The sequence below is a fragment of the Gymnodraco acuticeps genome, unplaced genomic scaffold (genome assembly GCF_902827175.1).
Source record: "Gymnodraco acuticeps unplaced genomic scaffold, fGymAcu1.1, whole genome shotgun sequence".
Taxonomy (NCBI): Eukaryota; Metazoa; Chordata; class Actinopteri; order Perciformes; family Bathydraconidae; genus Gymnodraco; species Gymnodraco acuticeps.
Genome location: NW_022992250.1, coordinates 3,059,470 through 3,077,631, shown reverse-complemented (window position 1 = coordinate 3,077,631; position 18,162 = coordinate 3,059,470). Strand labels below are relative to the sequence as shown.

The following is an 18,162-nucleotide window of genomic DNA, read 5'->3' as shown; positions in this document are numbered from 1 at the left end:
CACAACGACATGCTCACTGCAGTGGGACTCGAACTTGCTATCCCCTGATTCAAAGTTCAGCGCACTATCCCATTGAGCCACAGCCTCCCCACACCAAACAAATCACCCATTGTAGCATCCCATAATCCACTCTGTTTCTGCCCTGTTTCAAAAGTGCTGATTCTCTGTCTTTTACTTTAAATGAAAATAAGAAGCCACTCCCCACGCCCCTCTGTGAGATATTTGGTTAAAAAGAACAGAATGGTGCTCTAGGAGGAGATTCAGGTGATAAGGTGTGCGGGGGTTACCTTGGTTGGTGATTGGCTAATGGTTACACAAGCCAAAGAATCGTTATGACATCATAAAGTGGCCAAAATCTGATCAGCTCATTTTCTGACAGGTTTTTATATAAATGGATCTGGACAAAAAGTGAGACGAATCTTTTTTGAAACTTTCAGAATCTCCTTACACAGAGGAGACACATGTTTATGTATAAAATACATGAAAAAGTAGATTTTGCATAATAGATGACCTTTAAGAACTGATTGTTCAAAGCATGTAAACAAAGCAAGTGTGAAACAGAGGGGTAGACTTACTGAGGAAAGATCTCCGTCAATCCCCGTGGCTGAGGTCGGTGTAGCTGCTGCAGCCGCTGCCTCCTGGGCCGCCACCTTCATGGCTGCTGCCTTCCTCAACTCTCGGTTAGCTTGCAGGGTGGAGAAGTAATTCACGGCTGCAAACTCAATCAGGGCGGAGAATACAAAGGCGAAACAAACGGCAATGAACCAATCCATGGCTGTGGCGTAAGAAACTTTAGGGAGGGAGTGTCGAGCGCTGATACTGAGCGTTGTCATGGTGAGGACAGTGGTGATACCTGGAGACAAAAAGGAGACGGGAGTTAGGAATCTCACATGTTATCTCAAGTCAAAGTCAAAAGTCAAAGTCAACTTTATTGTCAATCTTTCAGTCGAAATGCCAAATCACCAAATACAAAAATATGAAATATGTATATCCTATATACACAATCAACAGACACATTTATACATATGCACACATTAAGACATAAATAAAAGCACAACAATCAATATTATCTGACCTAGCACTGGGATAAATTGGTTTGTATTTAGTCATGTGTTTACTGCTTTGGTATACCATAGCTAGGAACCTAAAGAATTGGAATAATCTGACATCTTTGGAAATGCTTTTATTTACTTTGTCTGTAGAGAGCTAGATGATAAGATCAATACCACTCACATGTCAGTGAGAATAGCCAGAAGGCAGTAAGCCTTGTTTTGGATAAGAAATGAAAGCTTTAGCGCAAGTTCAATAAGGAAGACCTAACACGAGTCACTTACACGTCACTCTATGGCTCCCTTCCCCCCTCATTAAATACGAGGGCGTCACCCCTCAGCAGCCAATCGCTGCACATGCTAAATTAATTAAATGCCTGCTCTTCCTCCCTGTCAGTTGTCATTGCAGATGATCACACGCAACCCGCCTCCACCCCTCTCGCCTCCCGTATCCTTCAGGACAAAGCTAAACCTTCCTCCTTCAGACCGGTCTCACCTACTCATCACCACCACCAGTGTCTAGACCCCGGGGATTTCATCGGAGCGGTTATTTCCCTCCTGAATGATTATCCTGCAAACCGGGGCCTAATCGCCAAACACCATTACATTATCCTGTTGTATTATCATGGCAATCATTTCATTCATATGACGTGTAAACAATAAATATGTAATTCTTACATCACATCTCTCCGGTTTGAACTGAAAGCACAGGGAAAAAGACTTGCCTTTCTCTTTCCAACTTTCAAAAATATGCTTGCTTTACAAACTTCTGCAAAGTTCACAAATGAATAACTAAATGAGGTTTTTTAATCTGCACACAAGAAGTCACCTCGCTTATCCACTGTTCGCCCACAAATAGTAACTTCAGCTTTATAGTTATTTTATGCAAATTAGTATGCTTGCTTTTTCTTGTGTAAATGCAACACTGAAGATAACAGCCTCCTGGCTCTAGCTTCAAACATAGCATACAAACATCAGAAAGACATTGATATCGTAAACTCTCAGTAAATATGTACCTTTTTAAATGGCCCAATCAAGTACGTGGGTACTTCGGTACAATTCAATCTAGTTTTTCGGGGCGGGAAGCTTTGCTGCTGGTCCCCCTTGTTTAAGCCAATATTAGTATTATTCCTATGAAGAAATCTACCTTCCCATTTTTTTAAATAAACCAAAGTTCCAGATAACAGTCCAGAGGGCAATACAGCAACTGTCCCAGAATTTGAACTTTAAGATTTCATAAAAAATATATTTGTCATATAGTGTATGCTAGCACTATTTCAGCAAGATGTAGTCCCATGTAAGTGAAACTGTTTAGGTGCTTTGAGCTGGCAGAGATTATCGAGTCTATCACCCTGTTTGTTTGTTTTTCTTTTGTTTTTATGCTGCCCTGTGCTTTACAGTAGCTATAATTTAGTCTTTAGTCTAATTGTTTTTATTATTTATTTATTTGTCACTTGGTGATCCATATGACCAATGCCTGGAAATGTTTATTAATGAATAACAGTGTAGAGGCTTGATTATAAGAGACCACACGCACACAGACACACACACACACACACACACACACACACACACACACACACACACACACACACACATACACACACACACACACACACACACACACACACACACACACACACACACACACACACACACACACACACACACACACACAGTCAATTCCATCAGGACTTCTCACCAAAACAGTTATATTATTTGAGCGGAAAACGGAGCAGCAGAGTTTATTTTGAAAGATTCATTTTGACTCTCTTTGCAAAATATACTATCTGGCATTTAACATCTGTGATCTGTTTAGCATTGCAAAGAGGACAGTTGCAACACTCGTGGCTTCGATGTTTATAAGACAATAATGCTGCAGAGATGATTCAAAATGACTTCCTACCGAGATCTTAGCATGTACGGTGGTGAATCATAGATGTTGATAAATGTAATAATTAAATTGTTACAGTAAATAATGTGCACAAATTGAGATCTGTTACAACATGTTGCACCGTGTTTAAATCAACTATTAATATTATTGACATTTTAAACATCCATGAACGCTACAAACAAATTGAAATTAAAAGCAGTTAATTAATCAATGTTTAATCCCACGAACAAGAGGATGTCGAAATAAATCGGCTTTTTTTTATTACGCAACACAACGTATGTGTATATCCTTCAGCTTTTTATAAAAATAGTAACATGAATGCATTACATGTTATATTATTACAAATAATAATGAACTCACAATTGATTTGCCCAAGTATAACTCTGACACATAGCGGCACCAATACAAGATGGTATATAACAGAAAGGTCAGGCCATGTGACATTTCAGGCCAGCAGGCTTTGCTAAAAAGTCCTCTCTCCAGATACTAATCTGTCAATAAGCAGACTGACCCATGCCCCGCACTATCACACCAATAAGGGCATCCAAATATCTGGAAGCACTTTAGAAAAAGCGATTCAAGAAGATGACCCGGACAGAAGCCAGACATAATTTGCTAATATCTGTTTATATTGCAAACTATGGATAATATAATGGAAACACTTTTAAAGAAAACAAATACATGCATAAATGGTGAATGTGGGAGAGTGAAAATAACATGGTTGTCTGATGTCTTTCTTGGGATTGCACTAGACTTTCCAAGTCTGTCAAAAGTGTTTCCTAACTTCTAACCACAGCCCAGAGCAAAGATCACTTTGAGCACAGCCTCAAAGTATACAACAGAAAGAAAAACACTGTATACTCCGAGGCCATTCATAAATACTCTTGATTACATAATAATATATATAAAATATCTGTGACAGAGGATATTTTGTTAGTGTTAGACAAAACACTGGAAAAGGGATTTCCTCTGACTTACACAGACTCCAATCTTATTCAATCAGATAAAGATGCTGACAATGAACATCTCTTGTAATGGCCCATTTACAAAGTACATATCTAATTCACTTTCATCAAGCTAAAGCAAGCAGGGAAAAGGGGCCATTGAACACTCCCTTCCGTGCTTTTACCAAATGTGCAGTGTAGTTGTGCACATTTCATTAGCAGCACAGGGAATTATTGGGGATTTAATGCACTTAATAATGTCTCAATGGCATTTTCTACACAACACTTTTGCAGTGAAAGCTAACAGCTCTGGAGTGCAACTTCCTCCTATAACCAGCCAGCATTGACTGTCAATAGCTCAAGCACAAGTTACATGATTGCAAAGGGGAGGACGGACATGGGAAGAAAGCCTGTCAGGGTAGGAGGGAGAGGATAGAGAAAGAAATAAAGAAAAAGTGTAGGAGGGAGAGGGATGACGTATAAAGACAGGATAGAAATGAAGTGCTTGGGGCATTTATGTGCTTTTATATGAAAAAAGCAAGGTACAAATTAGGCCACACTCAATTAAGTCTGTGAGACTTGTGCTCAAGGGACTTTGAGCTCTTAGAGAGGTTGTTGACAATCCGGCACAGAACATACTATGACTTAATGTACTCTCAGAGTGGAGCACATCCACATAGCATTTCATATCCTCTTCTTTACTTCCTCTCTTAAACCTCACATCGACAGCATTTATTTAACTTAATATTGGCTTTGTTTAACATATATTTGACTGTGACTCCAAGAGCTCTTAATTTAGTAAATAGACTTTGAGTTTGAAGATATAGCGTGACCTTTTTCTTTCAGTACAGAATACCCAACATATATCATTTCTTCTACCTTATTCTACCCAGCATGCCGTGGGTCTGCCCAGGGCTCTTTTTTAAAAGCATAGCATCCAGAGAATGAGCATTTATTGTATCATTTTTTATAGTGAGTGAAATGGAAACAGCAAGACGATTGAGGTTAATGAGTTACCACAGATGTGCTTTCCGCATGGGGCCTCGACTTCCACACTAACACTAATGATTTGGATCTATTCTGAATAAGTGCGCAGGCTCGTTGGAGAGCTGGCTTTCTTCCAAAGACAGGCACAAACTACACAACCGTGATCTACAGCGGCCAGAAGTGTTAGTCTGCTCAGCAACAGCTTGTTGGAAATTAGAGTAAGGGGAAATTGAATTCTAAAGAAGATGACCTTCTTCTAGTGATTTTTGTCTTTACTTTGTCTTTGTGTCCCTCGCATTCCTCCCAGTCTTACTTTCCCTGTCTCTCTTCAGTGTCTCTTACCCTCTCTGCTCCTGAGGCTAGAGCTTGGTGGCAACTTAAGCGTAATGTAATGTGACCAAGCGGAACCTGTGAGTGCTCGGAAAAGGCTCGAGTAAAAATCCTCCCTCTCTCGTCCATTGCATGGCACATTTTAAAAAGGACATTTAATAGAGATGGAGCTAATGAAGAAAGGTTAACACATACTGTGGTGACTGTGTATATGTTTGTTCTCTTTAGGAAGGTTTTATTTTAAGTACAAACTAATCAGAGCACAGTAAATATGGAAAAGTACACTTGCTTAAAGTTTGCAGAGCGATACTCCATCTGGGGTCAAGCAGTGGGTGGTGGGTCAATACATTCCCATTTAAGTTTTAGATACTTGAAGAAAATGAAGTTGACTTTTGAGAACTGAAAACTTAACATAAAGGCTTGCAACATTCAAAAATAAGACCCAATACCACAACCTGAAGTATTTCAAACTGTTTCTACAAGTCATAGTACATTTCTTGCCAGCAAAAATAAAAATGCTCTTGAATTTTCCAAATGATTCCTTGCCAGCAGGAAAGCAATACAGGCATTTGATATGTTTTGTCCCTTTTCCCCTTGAAATGTACATCAGGTTTTATTCAGAATATTAATTTTAAAGGAAACTTACCAAACACAGTCCGAGCTGGAACTGATTCCTTATTAATCCAGAAAGACACTTGGGCCAGGATGACAGTCATAATACAGGGAATGTAAGTCTGAATCAGGAAGAATCCCATTTTCCTTTGCAGGTGGAAGTGGACTGTCATGATGACATATTCACCTGAGAGAGAAAACAGCAACGATGTTTGTGATTTCGGTGGCATATCAGTAACTCATAGACATAGACACCCATCTTTTTAGGTTACATTAGAAAACAATTATTTAAGTAATGTACAATGCAAAATATGAACCCAGTGAAAACTTAAAGAAAGTATGTATGTAAAAAAATGACCTTACACCAATTTAAGAATCCTGCTCACCTGTGTTGGACTTTAGCCTCTCGCTTGACACTGTCTGGCCGATGAGGTCGTACTGGAGCAGACTGGAGGATTCCTCGGGCACTTCCACAGAGGACTGAGGGCCCTTCTTCCAAGTGTACACAATCTCGCTGATGGGGTAAGCATCTAGACAGGGCAATTAAGAACTTTGTTAAAAGATAGACATTAACCATTATATAAAGTTATTCTTATTAAATAGTTTAGGACACAAAGTGACTAAACCATTTTTTGCCTCCTAGTTTCTGGCTTTCAAAACTTTCCCGATTGTTTGTATTCTCAAAAATAATAAATAAAATAAGCATGTAAATGAATAAACCTGAAAAAAATAACTTCCATATACGAAATGCCTGACCAAAATACTAAAACATTACTCCTTGAGCCAATGAAAGCAGCAATGAGTTGTGTTTTTGCTGATTGACTTGTTTTAGATCACCAAATGTAGCGGATAGGAAATCTTGAATACATGCTGTCAGACAGTGAGTAACTCAGTGACAGAGGGATCATTTGCGATACCACATGTCATTCCAGTGAGGTTTAAAAAAACAACAACTCACAACTCCCAAACTTGAGCGGGCAGGCATGGCCATCCATCGGGAAGTTCATCAGACGCATGGGACACTCTGCATTTATAGTTAATCTGTCAGAATAGAGAAGAGTTGAAAGAAGTGTTTGATTTATATTTGATACAGTGTTACTTGCCAAGTAATGATCACTGTTTTAAGATGGATCCAGTCATTATGCTGCAGTATTTGATTTGAAGTGGGTGTATGAATTCTGCCCTATTAAAAGGTCATAAAACCTTTAACTGTACATCTCCTGAAAGTAACTAATGACACAATGGATTTAATAAAGTCCTCAATTAATTATTCAGTGTTTTAAAGTAAATTTGACCCACTTAAATAATCAAATTCTTTCTAAAAATGTGTTTTTTGTGCCATCAGTAACTCAACAGGGATTTGAAGTCACGTTTGTTTGAATTGCTTTCCAGACCTGTTTTCATAATCAGATGGTACATATTTTGTTTTTTGGAATGGCGCTCTTCATTTCTTTTCATGTCTGTGCATATTCTTGGATGCTTGTTTGTTTGATTAGCTTTCAAGGTCTGTGCTCTATTCCGGTCTTGGCTTGGTTTGGAGCTCACTGTCCAGCACTGTTACCTCATGGTGTAGAGGATAGTTCCGTTCTGCATGATGCGAAACAGCTTGTTGGGGGTGGTCATGTTGTGAGAGATGGACCTCTTGCCATTCCGGAAAAAAGTGTCCGGCGTCCAGATCTTGCTGACCATCAGGTTGTTGAGCCGCATGATCTCAATGGGGCCCTCGAATTTCAGCCGTTCGTCGATCCATGACTGACGGAAGAACACGTCCATGGTATATTCCTGGATGGAGGTTGGAGTGTGGGTTAAAGATTTATTTACTACCAATCATTCTGTTGATGCTGTTCTGCTCCTGCCACTACTATATCCACTACCCCCGGAGAGGATGGCAGATGGTTTTGTGAGCAATGGTTTTTGTTGGACCTGCTGGATGCAGTACTGGCAATGTAGTCAGTTGTTGTTGTTTTTTCATCTCTGGGCTATTCTACTATTGCTGCCAGCCAGTACTAATCAAATTGAAAACACAAATTTGCACTTATTTATACATTTTAAAATCCAGACATTAATCTTTCGTTGATTCTTTAAAGCAAGTTTAAATTGAATTTATATTCTTGGACATAGAGAAATGTTCTCTTAAGATAACACTTAAAGATGTTTCTTTATCATGTATATTAAATTCCTTCGAAATATTTAGCAATGCAACAGATAATAAGACATACAATGATTAACTTAATGGTGCCTTTATTGGATTTTCTATGGACTGCCACGTAAAAGATTAAGTAAATATAGTTAACTTTTTTAAGAGTCAGCACAAAGGATAGGATGCTTTTAGTTCAAAAACGTTGGTCTTGCTGCCCTGAATAGCCTCTTATATGCATCTCTATAGAACTGCAACCAACATATCACATGGCAAATCAAGGGGGCTTTATATGCAGTGAAAGCCTAAAGCTTGAAAAGTGTAGAGCAAAACTGACATACAGCGCTTAGCCTATCCCATGGCAGAAGTAGCTAACCTATCCCGTCCCAACATCAGCCACATCTCTCTCTCTCTCTCGCTCTCAGACGGGGGGATTGTCAAACAGATTAAAATTCTAAGCTGCACTAATGACATCCTGCCCAAATGCTGTAATAATGAAGGCTAGGCTAGCTGAGCCATGATGAGATGCTATATGCTGAGAGTTACCGGGAAAAAATTACATATTATTTTTTGTGTTCTTACATTGACATGGTCTTTGTTGTGAATGATAGCCATTGAATTGGCCTGTGCACCCTGTATCTGTTTGTTTCAGCCATAGTTAGTTTACATACCATCTCAACATCTGAAACCGGTCCAAAGCTGGTGACAAAAATGTCAGTTTTGACCTCTGTGACTGGACCTACAACAAAAGGAAACAGTCAAAAACAATAACTTTCGATTAGACATTTTCATGTTTTTATACACACAGTATAAAGCAGTACAAAATAAAGCTATATCAACTGTGTAGTTATGCATAAAGCAACATTGTATATGAAACTTAAAAATAACATGGAAATGGTTCTAAATGAAGTGCCAAACTCAGTTTCCAGTTGTTAGGTGACCATTTTTGTAGTTGTTTTAAAGTTATATAAACGAAAATGAATTGCAATTTTTAACCACTACAGTACAGCAGCTAAATACAAACGAGGCACCTAACTACTGCAGTATAACTTTATATTTTGAGAAAAGGAACTTCGATTGAATATTGTTTGAGGAAATATCGTATGAAATACAATATCACACGGTCATTAACATACCTCCAAATCCGGGTCGCAGCCTGTTGTCATAGCCATCCAGTAATCTATCCAATATGCGCGTGATGTTATCCAAATAAATATTGGTATCAACGGGCTTATTTCCCCAGACACTGCTCACACTGTAACTAAAGTACATATGCAGTTATGACAGATAATTACAACAAATAATAAAACAGTTGAAAATACAGAGTTTCTCAAATGCACATTTATCCACAGTCTTTGGTTCCCGTGCGTAAAAGTCCGAACATGCAGAGAAAAGAGTTGCAATACTCACCAAGACAGAAATAAGCAAGTTAAAAGGAAAGCCATGCCTCGCAAACGACCCACAACTAGAAATCCCTGATCAACTTTTAAAATCAGCATGTTCCATCATTTAAAATCATGATTAAACGCGGGTCAGGTCTTCTTTTAGTTGTGAACCGTGCGAGGATATCGCGCCAGTCCAGCACGACTCTCCCTCTAGTGCGGTTGCGCCCGCCTCAGAATCGCTCAGTTGGAAAAACCTGAAGAGTTTTTAAGAGAGTGAAGAGGAGGAACAAGGGGGGCATTTACATTAACGGAACAATGCATTTTAGACATACACTGTTCTTAAGTGAAACTTAGATATCCAGAAAATGTTTCTGGTTGGTGGAAATAATGACGGATACTGTGCCTGTGATTAAGGAGATTGTGGAGAAAATTGCGATGGAGAGAAAAAGAGAGGGAGGGAGAAGTAGAGGAAGAGAGCATGCAGAAATATATTGCTATCATATCAATGAAACGTTTACCCAGTGACCTTTTCAATGCAGTATAATTTTTAAATATAATTTTGCCACTGCCTTCTTAGCTTTTGTAACTACTGTGTGTATGTGAATTTGTGTGTTTGCATTTGTGTGTGTGTGTGTGTGTGTGTGTGTGTGTGTGTGTGTGTGTGTGTGTGTGTGTGTGTGTGTGTGTGTGTGTATGTGTGTGTGTGTGTGTGTGTGTGTGTGTGTGTGTGTGTGTGTGTGTGTGTGAAGTTGTCACATTTTTACAGTTTATAATTGCCCCAGTGTTACATTCAATGTATTGATTTTTAGATCTAGGGTTGGTGAAAAACTGAGTGTTGTGCTGTGTGGGAGGAATCTTTTGCCTGCACTACATTAAATGCTAATTATAACCCTTGCACTGAACATAACTAATAAACCCTTTAAATCAAAATAATAAAAAATTCCTTAAATAGACAAAAATATCCAATGTTTTATTGTGTTCCAATGCCTTCCCTGTGTTGTGTCTCCATTCATCAATGAGCTAGAATAAATAATTTGAGCACATCATTACTTTTTTATCATGAGTGGTATCATAGTCATGTTATCAATAATTCATGTGAGCAGAGAAACATATAGGATATTCTTCTGACAGCATTAACATGTGGAGTCTGATTACGTAACATAATCCTTCAACTCTGTTATATAACAAACTCAAAATATGATATATATGATGCACACAACAATGGATCACTCTCAGATCAAGCACATCCACATCCTTTTTAAAGATTAGACATTACTGATGGAACGAGCCAATTTTTTAACGGAAAACCTCTGGTGAGTACGGGTAGATTTAGCTTGTATACTCATAGTAAAGCTAGGCTCAGTAGGATTTCAAGTTTACATTAGATTACTGGAATTAGCGTTTCCGTACATTGCATATAAGCAGAGAGTGTACATGTTATTCCAGAGAGGTCGCAGTGAAACAGCTTCATGTGGTGCAAGAGGTTGTTTGGTATGGTCGGTTGTTCAGGGAACAATATGTACCCTTGCTGGGTGTATTGGGGCTAACCCGAAAACATTTAGTTGTATTGTTCCTTGTATCCTCAGCAACCCATCATCTAGAGAGTTGTGGCAATAGAAGAAAAAGCATTATTAGGAGTAGAAAAAGCAGAATAGCATGAATGGTAAACATAGAAGAAGCAAGGTGCAAGAGAACCGGTAGTCATATGTATTCTTACTGGAGAAGTAACATTTGTAGCTCTAATTGAGAATGAATCTTGTATGATTTGTGACCAAGTTGCATTTCAGTTACTCTGTTGGCTTGCTGGTAGAAAAAGTAATCTGACCCTAATGCCTTGATCAACTTGATCTTATCCGTGAGGTCAGCTCATCTGACCAACCACAGCGCACTGCCCATGAAAGGCTTTCTGACCTGATTCATTCTGCTGCCACTAGATGAGGTTGTGGATGAGCCTGGACAAGAGTGAACTTATTCTTTGCCTCATTCGTGCAAATTTGCTTAGCATGCTATGAAGTGGCTTCTAACATCACAAGCTAGCAGAGACCCATGTGTATAGTGTACACACACACACACACACACACACACACTCACGTGACACAGACAAGAGTCATTGCTCTTTAATCCACCTCTATATAGCATATTTACAAATCATATGTATACATTTTGGTCATTTATAATCTTTTCAGGCATGCCACATATAACAATTGCATTCTGTGTTCACAAATAATTAGCGCATGCATTCAGTAGAGACTAAAAGGGTTCTGCAACCACGCAATATTATTTAGATTAGAGATGATTGCCATGGCCTCAATCAACTTTCGTATATAAGTGCACTCTCGTGTATTTGTGCGGTGATTATTTTCCTTACAATGCAGGCTTGATGGCTGGTTGATGGTCTGACTGGCCGGCTAAATGGCCGATTGATAGAAGGGTGTACTGAGACACTATATGCATCTCGTAAATGGCCGGAAGACTGACTGATTTAGAGACAGCTATTAAAATGTAATGCCTGTCTTCCTGACTGGATCACTGTCTTCCTGGACACGAAGTCTTGAGGCAAGTGTGCTCCGTCAGGCACCCAGCCAGAAACACAAGTGCTTCAGAGTAGAGAAGCAGATGGTTGGACTGGATCAATTAGGAGCGGTATAAATGCAGTTCATTATATGAAACAGATAGTAATCCTCCTAACTGAAAGTCAGTATAGCTTATAATAAGCCCAGGTGAATCATTTGACAATCATCATTTGATAGCAAGCCTCTCTGACATCTCATTCTCTAATCCGTAGGGCCAAAATTATACCTCTCAGTAATTGGTCATTAGTTTTTAAAGCGTGTGTCAAGTGAACAGTGTTCAATAGTACAAGGTGTTTTATGTAATAGAAAAATATTTCCACAAAATATAATCACTGATTCATGCATTAAAATTAGGTGTGAATTAAGATAAAAAAGGCACAGTGATTATGATGGATTGCAATTAGGTATGCTTCATTCCTTGAGAACAATACACCTCATTTGCCAGGGTGGGTAGCAATTCAATTATGTCAGTTTAGGGAATACAATTACTTCGGCAAGATAAGGAGACATACTTCCAAATCCAACGTGTTTTGAAGGAGAACAGAAAAGCCTTCAGTAGGAGTTTGTTAATTAGTTCATTATTCTACAAAATAGGATTTAATTAAACATGTCATGATATGTACTCTGTGTTTGATTCCCCATAACACGCTGTGTGGTGCAGAGCTTGCATATTATTGAAAGTAACTTTTCAAAACTTGCTGACCTTTTTAAAGGAAGAAGAGCTCTCACATGGCAACACTTGAAAGGTTTTTTGGCTAAGCTGTTTGTTCAGTGCTCGTTATTCAAGTCCTTCAAATGTTGTACAAATGGATGACAAGGGAAGAACTCTTTTGCTAAAGATCTGAATATTTTCAATGCCTCATTGTACTTTCAGCAATACGCACAGTTCAAACATCCAACTTATCATTATTATAACACTGAAGTACTACACACAATGACAGCTAAAAGTCACTACTGAGGTACTAGTATGTTGTGGTGCACAGTACCTCTTACACGCTATGACACTTCATTGCTTGTTATTCCCCAAAACAGTGCATTGTCTAAACTAATTTCTGGCCACACCACACACAGTTCTTCTATAAATAAGCAATGGCTCCCACGTGAGATGGACCCACTGTACTTCATGAGCCTCACCATGTGGTATCTATGGTAACCACTTACAGTAGAAGAAGCTCAGCATGGGTGGCGAAATATGTGTGTGTGGGGAGTATTTCTAGACTATTGAGAACTAAATGTATTCACAAGAAAGGAAAGGTGAAGAATTTCTGGTCATTGCTTCTAAAATTGATTGGGAATAAGGGTTAGGGTAAAGTTAGAATGTTGTCCATTCTGTCCATACTTTGAGGTAATAAAGGTTAGGAGGGTTAGGACTTAATTTGGGGTCATGGTTAGGTAGTGGTTGAAAGTCAGGGGTTTAGAAAATAAATCATGATGTTTGAGATTCCCACTTAAATGTATAGGTTATGTTTTGTAGATGATAGGAGGGTTGGTAAGTGTTCGTATAATTTGCAGTTTGTGTTTGCTGCTTCTGCTTCAGTGAACACCTTCTTTGAAAACTTTTGGACTCACTTTGGCTATAGCCTGCATCCCTCCCCATAGCCACACATCCACATCAGCTAAAAAAAACCTTCAGACATGATGTGCTGCACCACCTCCAGTCGATTCGACGCTGGGATTTATTTTTTTCACTGCAGTTTCCATGGTGACCAAACTATATCATAGAAAGATAAAATAAATGTTGATTTTGAGAAAATAGTTGTCCTCACTGCCTCGAATGAACTTTCAACTGAGTGCAGCCAAAATACTCCCAATGAACAGCTGCCAACAGCCCGCAGTACAGAGAGAGGAAATTAATGCAGCAATAAAACACAGAAATTCAATTCATGAACTTAATTGCCTCAGGCTTTCTATTTGCTATTGAAATGTAAATGTTATGCATATGATAATTGATCTTTTCTCAAAATGGCAGACTTTCAGAACAACACGTGGGGCACATCTTTCTGTAAATGCAATAGTTTATGCTGTATATATTTATATATAACTTAAGCAAATAAAAAATAAATTGCATATGAAAAAACTGTATATAAAACACATATTTGACCATTTCTATGGTGACTGATTCTTGTAACTGCAAGAAAATGTAAGAAAACGTTGTTTCCTACTACCTCAGCTGACCTGTAAACATCAGACAAAAAAGGTATGAACAAGAATTGGCAGAGAAACTTAAGCAGCATTAAACTCGGCCAACAGCCCCCAGTGAATTACACAAAGACGGTAAAACCCAAGTTTTCAAAAACAATCACAATGCACTTAAAGATTAGGAGTTTAACTTTTTAAAACTCATATCAAACATATATATGATTGGGTTTTAAGGTTGGAGATAGATGTGTTCTGCTGAGGGATGTGTTACTTAACCCTCCTATTGTCTTTGCGGTCAAATTTGACCGGTCCTGTTTAAACTGCAATACATTAACACAAAACCCATTAATCATCACCAAATTTCATTTAACACCCTTTTCAACTGTAAGACTACTGGTATACATGAAAAACTATAGTAAATATACAAAGAATAGACACTGAACATGTATTGTGTGTGCCAGGTGTGATCCATGTCGGGGGATGGGCACATAAGAGCGGGAAATGTATCAAATTGTTCTGTGTGTATTTGTGTGTTTGTGTGTGATTCACATGGGGGGATGGGCACATAAGAGGAGGGGGGAACACATCTATATTGTGTGTGTGTGTGTGTGTGTGTGTGTGTGTGTGTGTGTGTGTGTGTGTGTGTGTGTGTGTGTGTGTGTGTGTGTGTGTGTGTGTGTGTGCGTGTGTGTGTGTGTGTGTGTGTGTGTGTGTGTGTGTGTGTGTGTTATATTACATTACAAACTGCAGTCAGTCATGGAGTACCGCAAGGGTCTGTACTTGGACCCATCCTGTTCATCATATATATGCTACCATTGGGCAATATCATAAGGAATATCTCCATCAATTTTCATTGTTATGCAGATGATACACAATTGTATCTATCAATTAAACCAGATGAAACATTTCCATTAGTTAAACTGCAAGAATGCCTCACAGACATAAAGACATGGATGACCTGCAACTTTTTATTATTAAACTCTGACAAAACAGTAGTCATTATACTTCGCCCCCAGCACCTTCGGAACAAACTGTCCAACAACATAATTTCTTTGGATGGTATTACCTTGACCTCCTGCACCACTGTAACAAATCTTGGTGTTATCTTTGATGAGGATTTGTCTTTTAAATCCCATATAAAGCAAATTTCAAGGACTGCCTACTTCCATCTACGGAATATTGTAAATCAGGCACATCCTAAATCACAACAATGCAGAAACACTAATCCATGCTTTATCACCTCCAGGCTGGATTATTGCAATTCCCTTTTATCAGGCTGTCCAAACTCATCATTAAATACCCTTCAATTAATACAAAATGCTGCAGCACGGGTTTTAACAGGAACAAAGACGATGGACCACATCACTCCTGTTTTAGCAGCATTGCACTGGCTACCAGTTAAGTCCAGGATTGATTTTTAAAATACTTTTACTCACATACAAAGCGCTCAATGGTCAGGGACCATCCTACCTACAGGATCTTTTAATCTCCTATTGCCCCTCTAGGGCATTAAGATCCCAGAGTGCAGGTCTGTTGGTGGTTCCCAGAGTCCACAAACAAGTTAGTAAGTAAACATTACATTTCCATGTTGTTAAGGATGAGAAGTTCTTTTAAACTATTAATATGTTTGTCTTAACACTGTTGCCTTTTTTCAAAAACATTAACTGCAATCACATCAATACAAACTGTGCAGCCAGTAACTTAGTTTGGTCTTCACTTTAACAAAGAACATGTGATGTATCTATGTGTTATAAAATAATGATTGATGACTGAATCCCTGCCATCACAATGGCACATCCCTTTATAATTTCTAAAATCAAGACAATTGTATAAATAGAAAACTATTTCCATATGAAAATCTCTGCAAATGTTTACACACTAAACAATAAACCACCATGGTATGCAACAGAGAAGCCACACATCTTTTGAGATAAATGTTTTTTTCTATAATAATTTGTATTTTTATGACAAACATACAAATAATTTAGTTGAGGCTTCATTCTTTGCTGTGCATATCATATTCCTTCTTCCGCAGATGTAAGAATAGAGATTTAGTATGCAGTCGCTATGGTTACCAGTGGTAGCTATGGACAAATAATCAATGTCAAGTTAAAGTCAGCCAGCCTGCAGAGATTGTTCTGGCAACTTTGCAAAACTGTGTTTTCAAACTGATTTGATCCGATTAAGATTGACCTGGTCAAAGCAGCTTGTTTTCTGTCAAAGTTTCAATACACTGACTTAAATAAATTGGAACTTTAAGTAGTTATTTCTGAAGAAAAGAAATCCATAACTAGTCCCTAAATCTAATTTTAAACCTACATCTAATTGGGTTTTAACTAGGGTTGGAGATAAATGTAAAAACATGGGTAACTTTTATACATGCAGCCTTTCAATATATGTTTGTACTGGTTGTATTCACTTCATAATGGGGCTGGTAAGACAGCAGGAAAGAAAATATGATTAATATTGAGTTTTTCTTAATGTCCAGTGAATAGTTTGAGAATATATCTCAGTTTGGTCCTATCTACATAAATGTTCTCCTTTATTTGAATAGCTGATATGCCATGTTGAATTTATAGCCCGACTTTCAGTGTCATGTGTTGGCCTTACTGTGTCACAGTAGCGCTTGATCTTTGTAATCTGCAGGTGGCATGGTGAAACGGCGACACTAGAGGCCAACTGCTGTGTTGCCATCCTGTGTCATCTTCTAAACCATCACTTCTGACGCCAAGACACCAAAAGAGGGGCTTTTGGCAGAGGTACTCAAATAATCCTATGCTTCCCTCCTTCCATCACGCCCTCCATCTTTCCAACCATTCCAACTGTGGCTAAAGCTGACACTCACCCTGGACAGCTGTCAGCAGTTCTGGCAGTGTTAACCAACGTCTGTCAGGGGCAGAGTGAAATAGGAGTGAGAGAGAGAGATTAAGAGAGAGGCAAGGAATCAGCCAACTATCTTCTGTTTTGGTGGGTACTAGGTGGGGAAGGACACCGCAACCTTGAGAAGGTAGCAGGTTTCGCCTCCTCTGGTAGAGGGAGGGTAATGAGGTATACATGTTGGCTGATGGACTTCGCTTGTCCTGCTTATCTTCAGGTTGAAACCACTACATGACATTTTGCCAGGGACAGGTGAAGATCTTGGCCAACAACAGCCCCCAGGGTGTGTTTGAAACCCCTGCAGTTCAGGACACATCAAGGGGTATTTTGAGTCTATGTCGATGGGCTCTTAAGGTGAATATGGGTGGATCGATCATAAACATTGTAGGTAGTACAAGCGCTTTGAGCATCTGGAAAAGCGCTATAATAAATGTAAGGAATTATTAGTATTGTGGCCAACCGTTTTGTGGGGTTTGGTGACAAGGTCATAATTATTGCCAGTTAGAGTGAGATTCTCACAACCTGGGTGCAGGAAAAAGTCTGAAGCCAATTATTTCAGTTTCAATTGGAAATATTCTGAAACTTGCTGTCTTTCAAGTTCGATTTTTGTTGGCGTCTTTGTGCAAAGATGCAATAGTCATGTAATTAACGTGTCCACTTGCAAAACAGTTAATTCTGCCCGAGAATGAATGGCTTAATTTACACATGGGCTCATCATTGTACTAGGGAGCGGGTAAATTAAAGTCAGGTTGATATCCGGATGATTCAAAGATACAGCTCCTGCTGGTCATATTAAAGATACTTTTAAGGTAGTGGTGCATGTGTGCAAGAGGTCTAGGGTTATTACATCAGCTGCCAAAAGTTATGGCTTGAAATGCAAAAAAATAAATTGGTCCACCTAGGTGACAATCAGACAGGTTGTAAACAGGCTGGATAGAATAGACAGTTACTGTTTTACTTTGCGGTGACCAACTCACTGCATATTTTTTCCAAATCAAGTCAGTCAACTTCTGTTTAGGAGAAAACCGTTGAGAAATCAGAAGAGTCACAACTCTCTTACATTAGCCCGACCCCCAGTTGAGAACAACTAGTTTTGCTTATCTGGCTAAACTCTCAGCTTGTTTATTGCCCAATATAACCCATTTTAGAAATGTCACAACATCCTTAGATTTCACAATAGCAATAACTTCATTGATTATTATGTTATGAACAATATAATTTACTAAACCAAACAT

At 38.7% G+C, this 18,162-nt stretch overlaps 1 protein-coding gene across 1 annotated transcript in view; it reads right to left on the bottom strand.

The window, feature by feature from the left end:
• The window catches only part of gabra6b (gamma-aminobutyric acid type A receptor subunit alpha6b), a 31,567-nt gene extending 21,811 nt beyond the window's left edge, over nucleotides 1-9,756 (bottom strand). The window contains exons 1-8 of the mRNA XM_034206760.1: nucleotides 9,364-9,756; nucleotides 9,090-9,214; nucleotides 8,625-8,692; nucleotides 7,378-7,598; nucleotides 6,775-6,857; nucleotides 6,203-6,346; nucleotides 5,851-6,003; nucleotides 576-853 (exon numbers count right to left, since the gene is read on the bottom strand). Coding sequence (XP_034062651.1) covers nucleotides 576-853; nucleotides 5,851-6,003; nucleotides 6,203-6,346; nucleotides 6,775-6,857; nucleotides 7,378-7,598; nucleotides 8,625-8,692; nucleotides 9,090-9,214; nucleotides 9,364-9,452 — 1,161 coding nt within the window. The 5' untranslated portion in view covers nucleotides 9,453-9,756. The remainder of the gene's footprint in view (nucleotides 1-575; nucleotides 854-5,850; nucleotides 6,004-6,202; nucleotides 6,347-6,774; nucleotides 6,858-7,377; nucleotides 7,599-8,624; nucleotides 8,693-9,089; nucleotides 9,215-9,363) is intronic.
• Nucleotides 9,757-18,162: the final 8,406 nt, after the last annotated feature.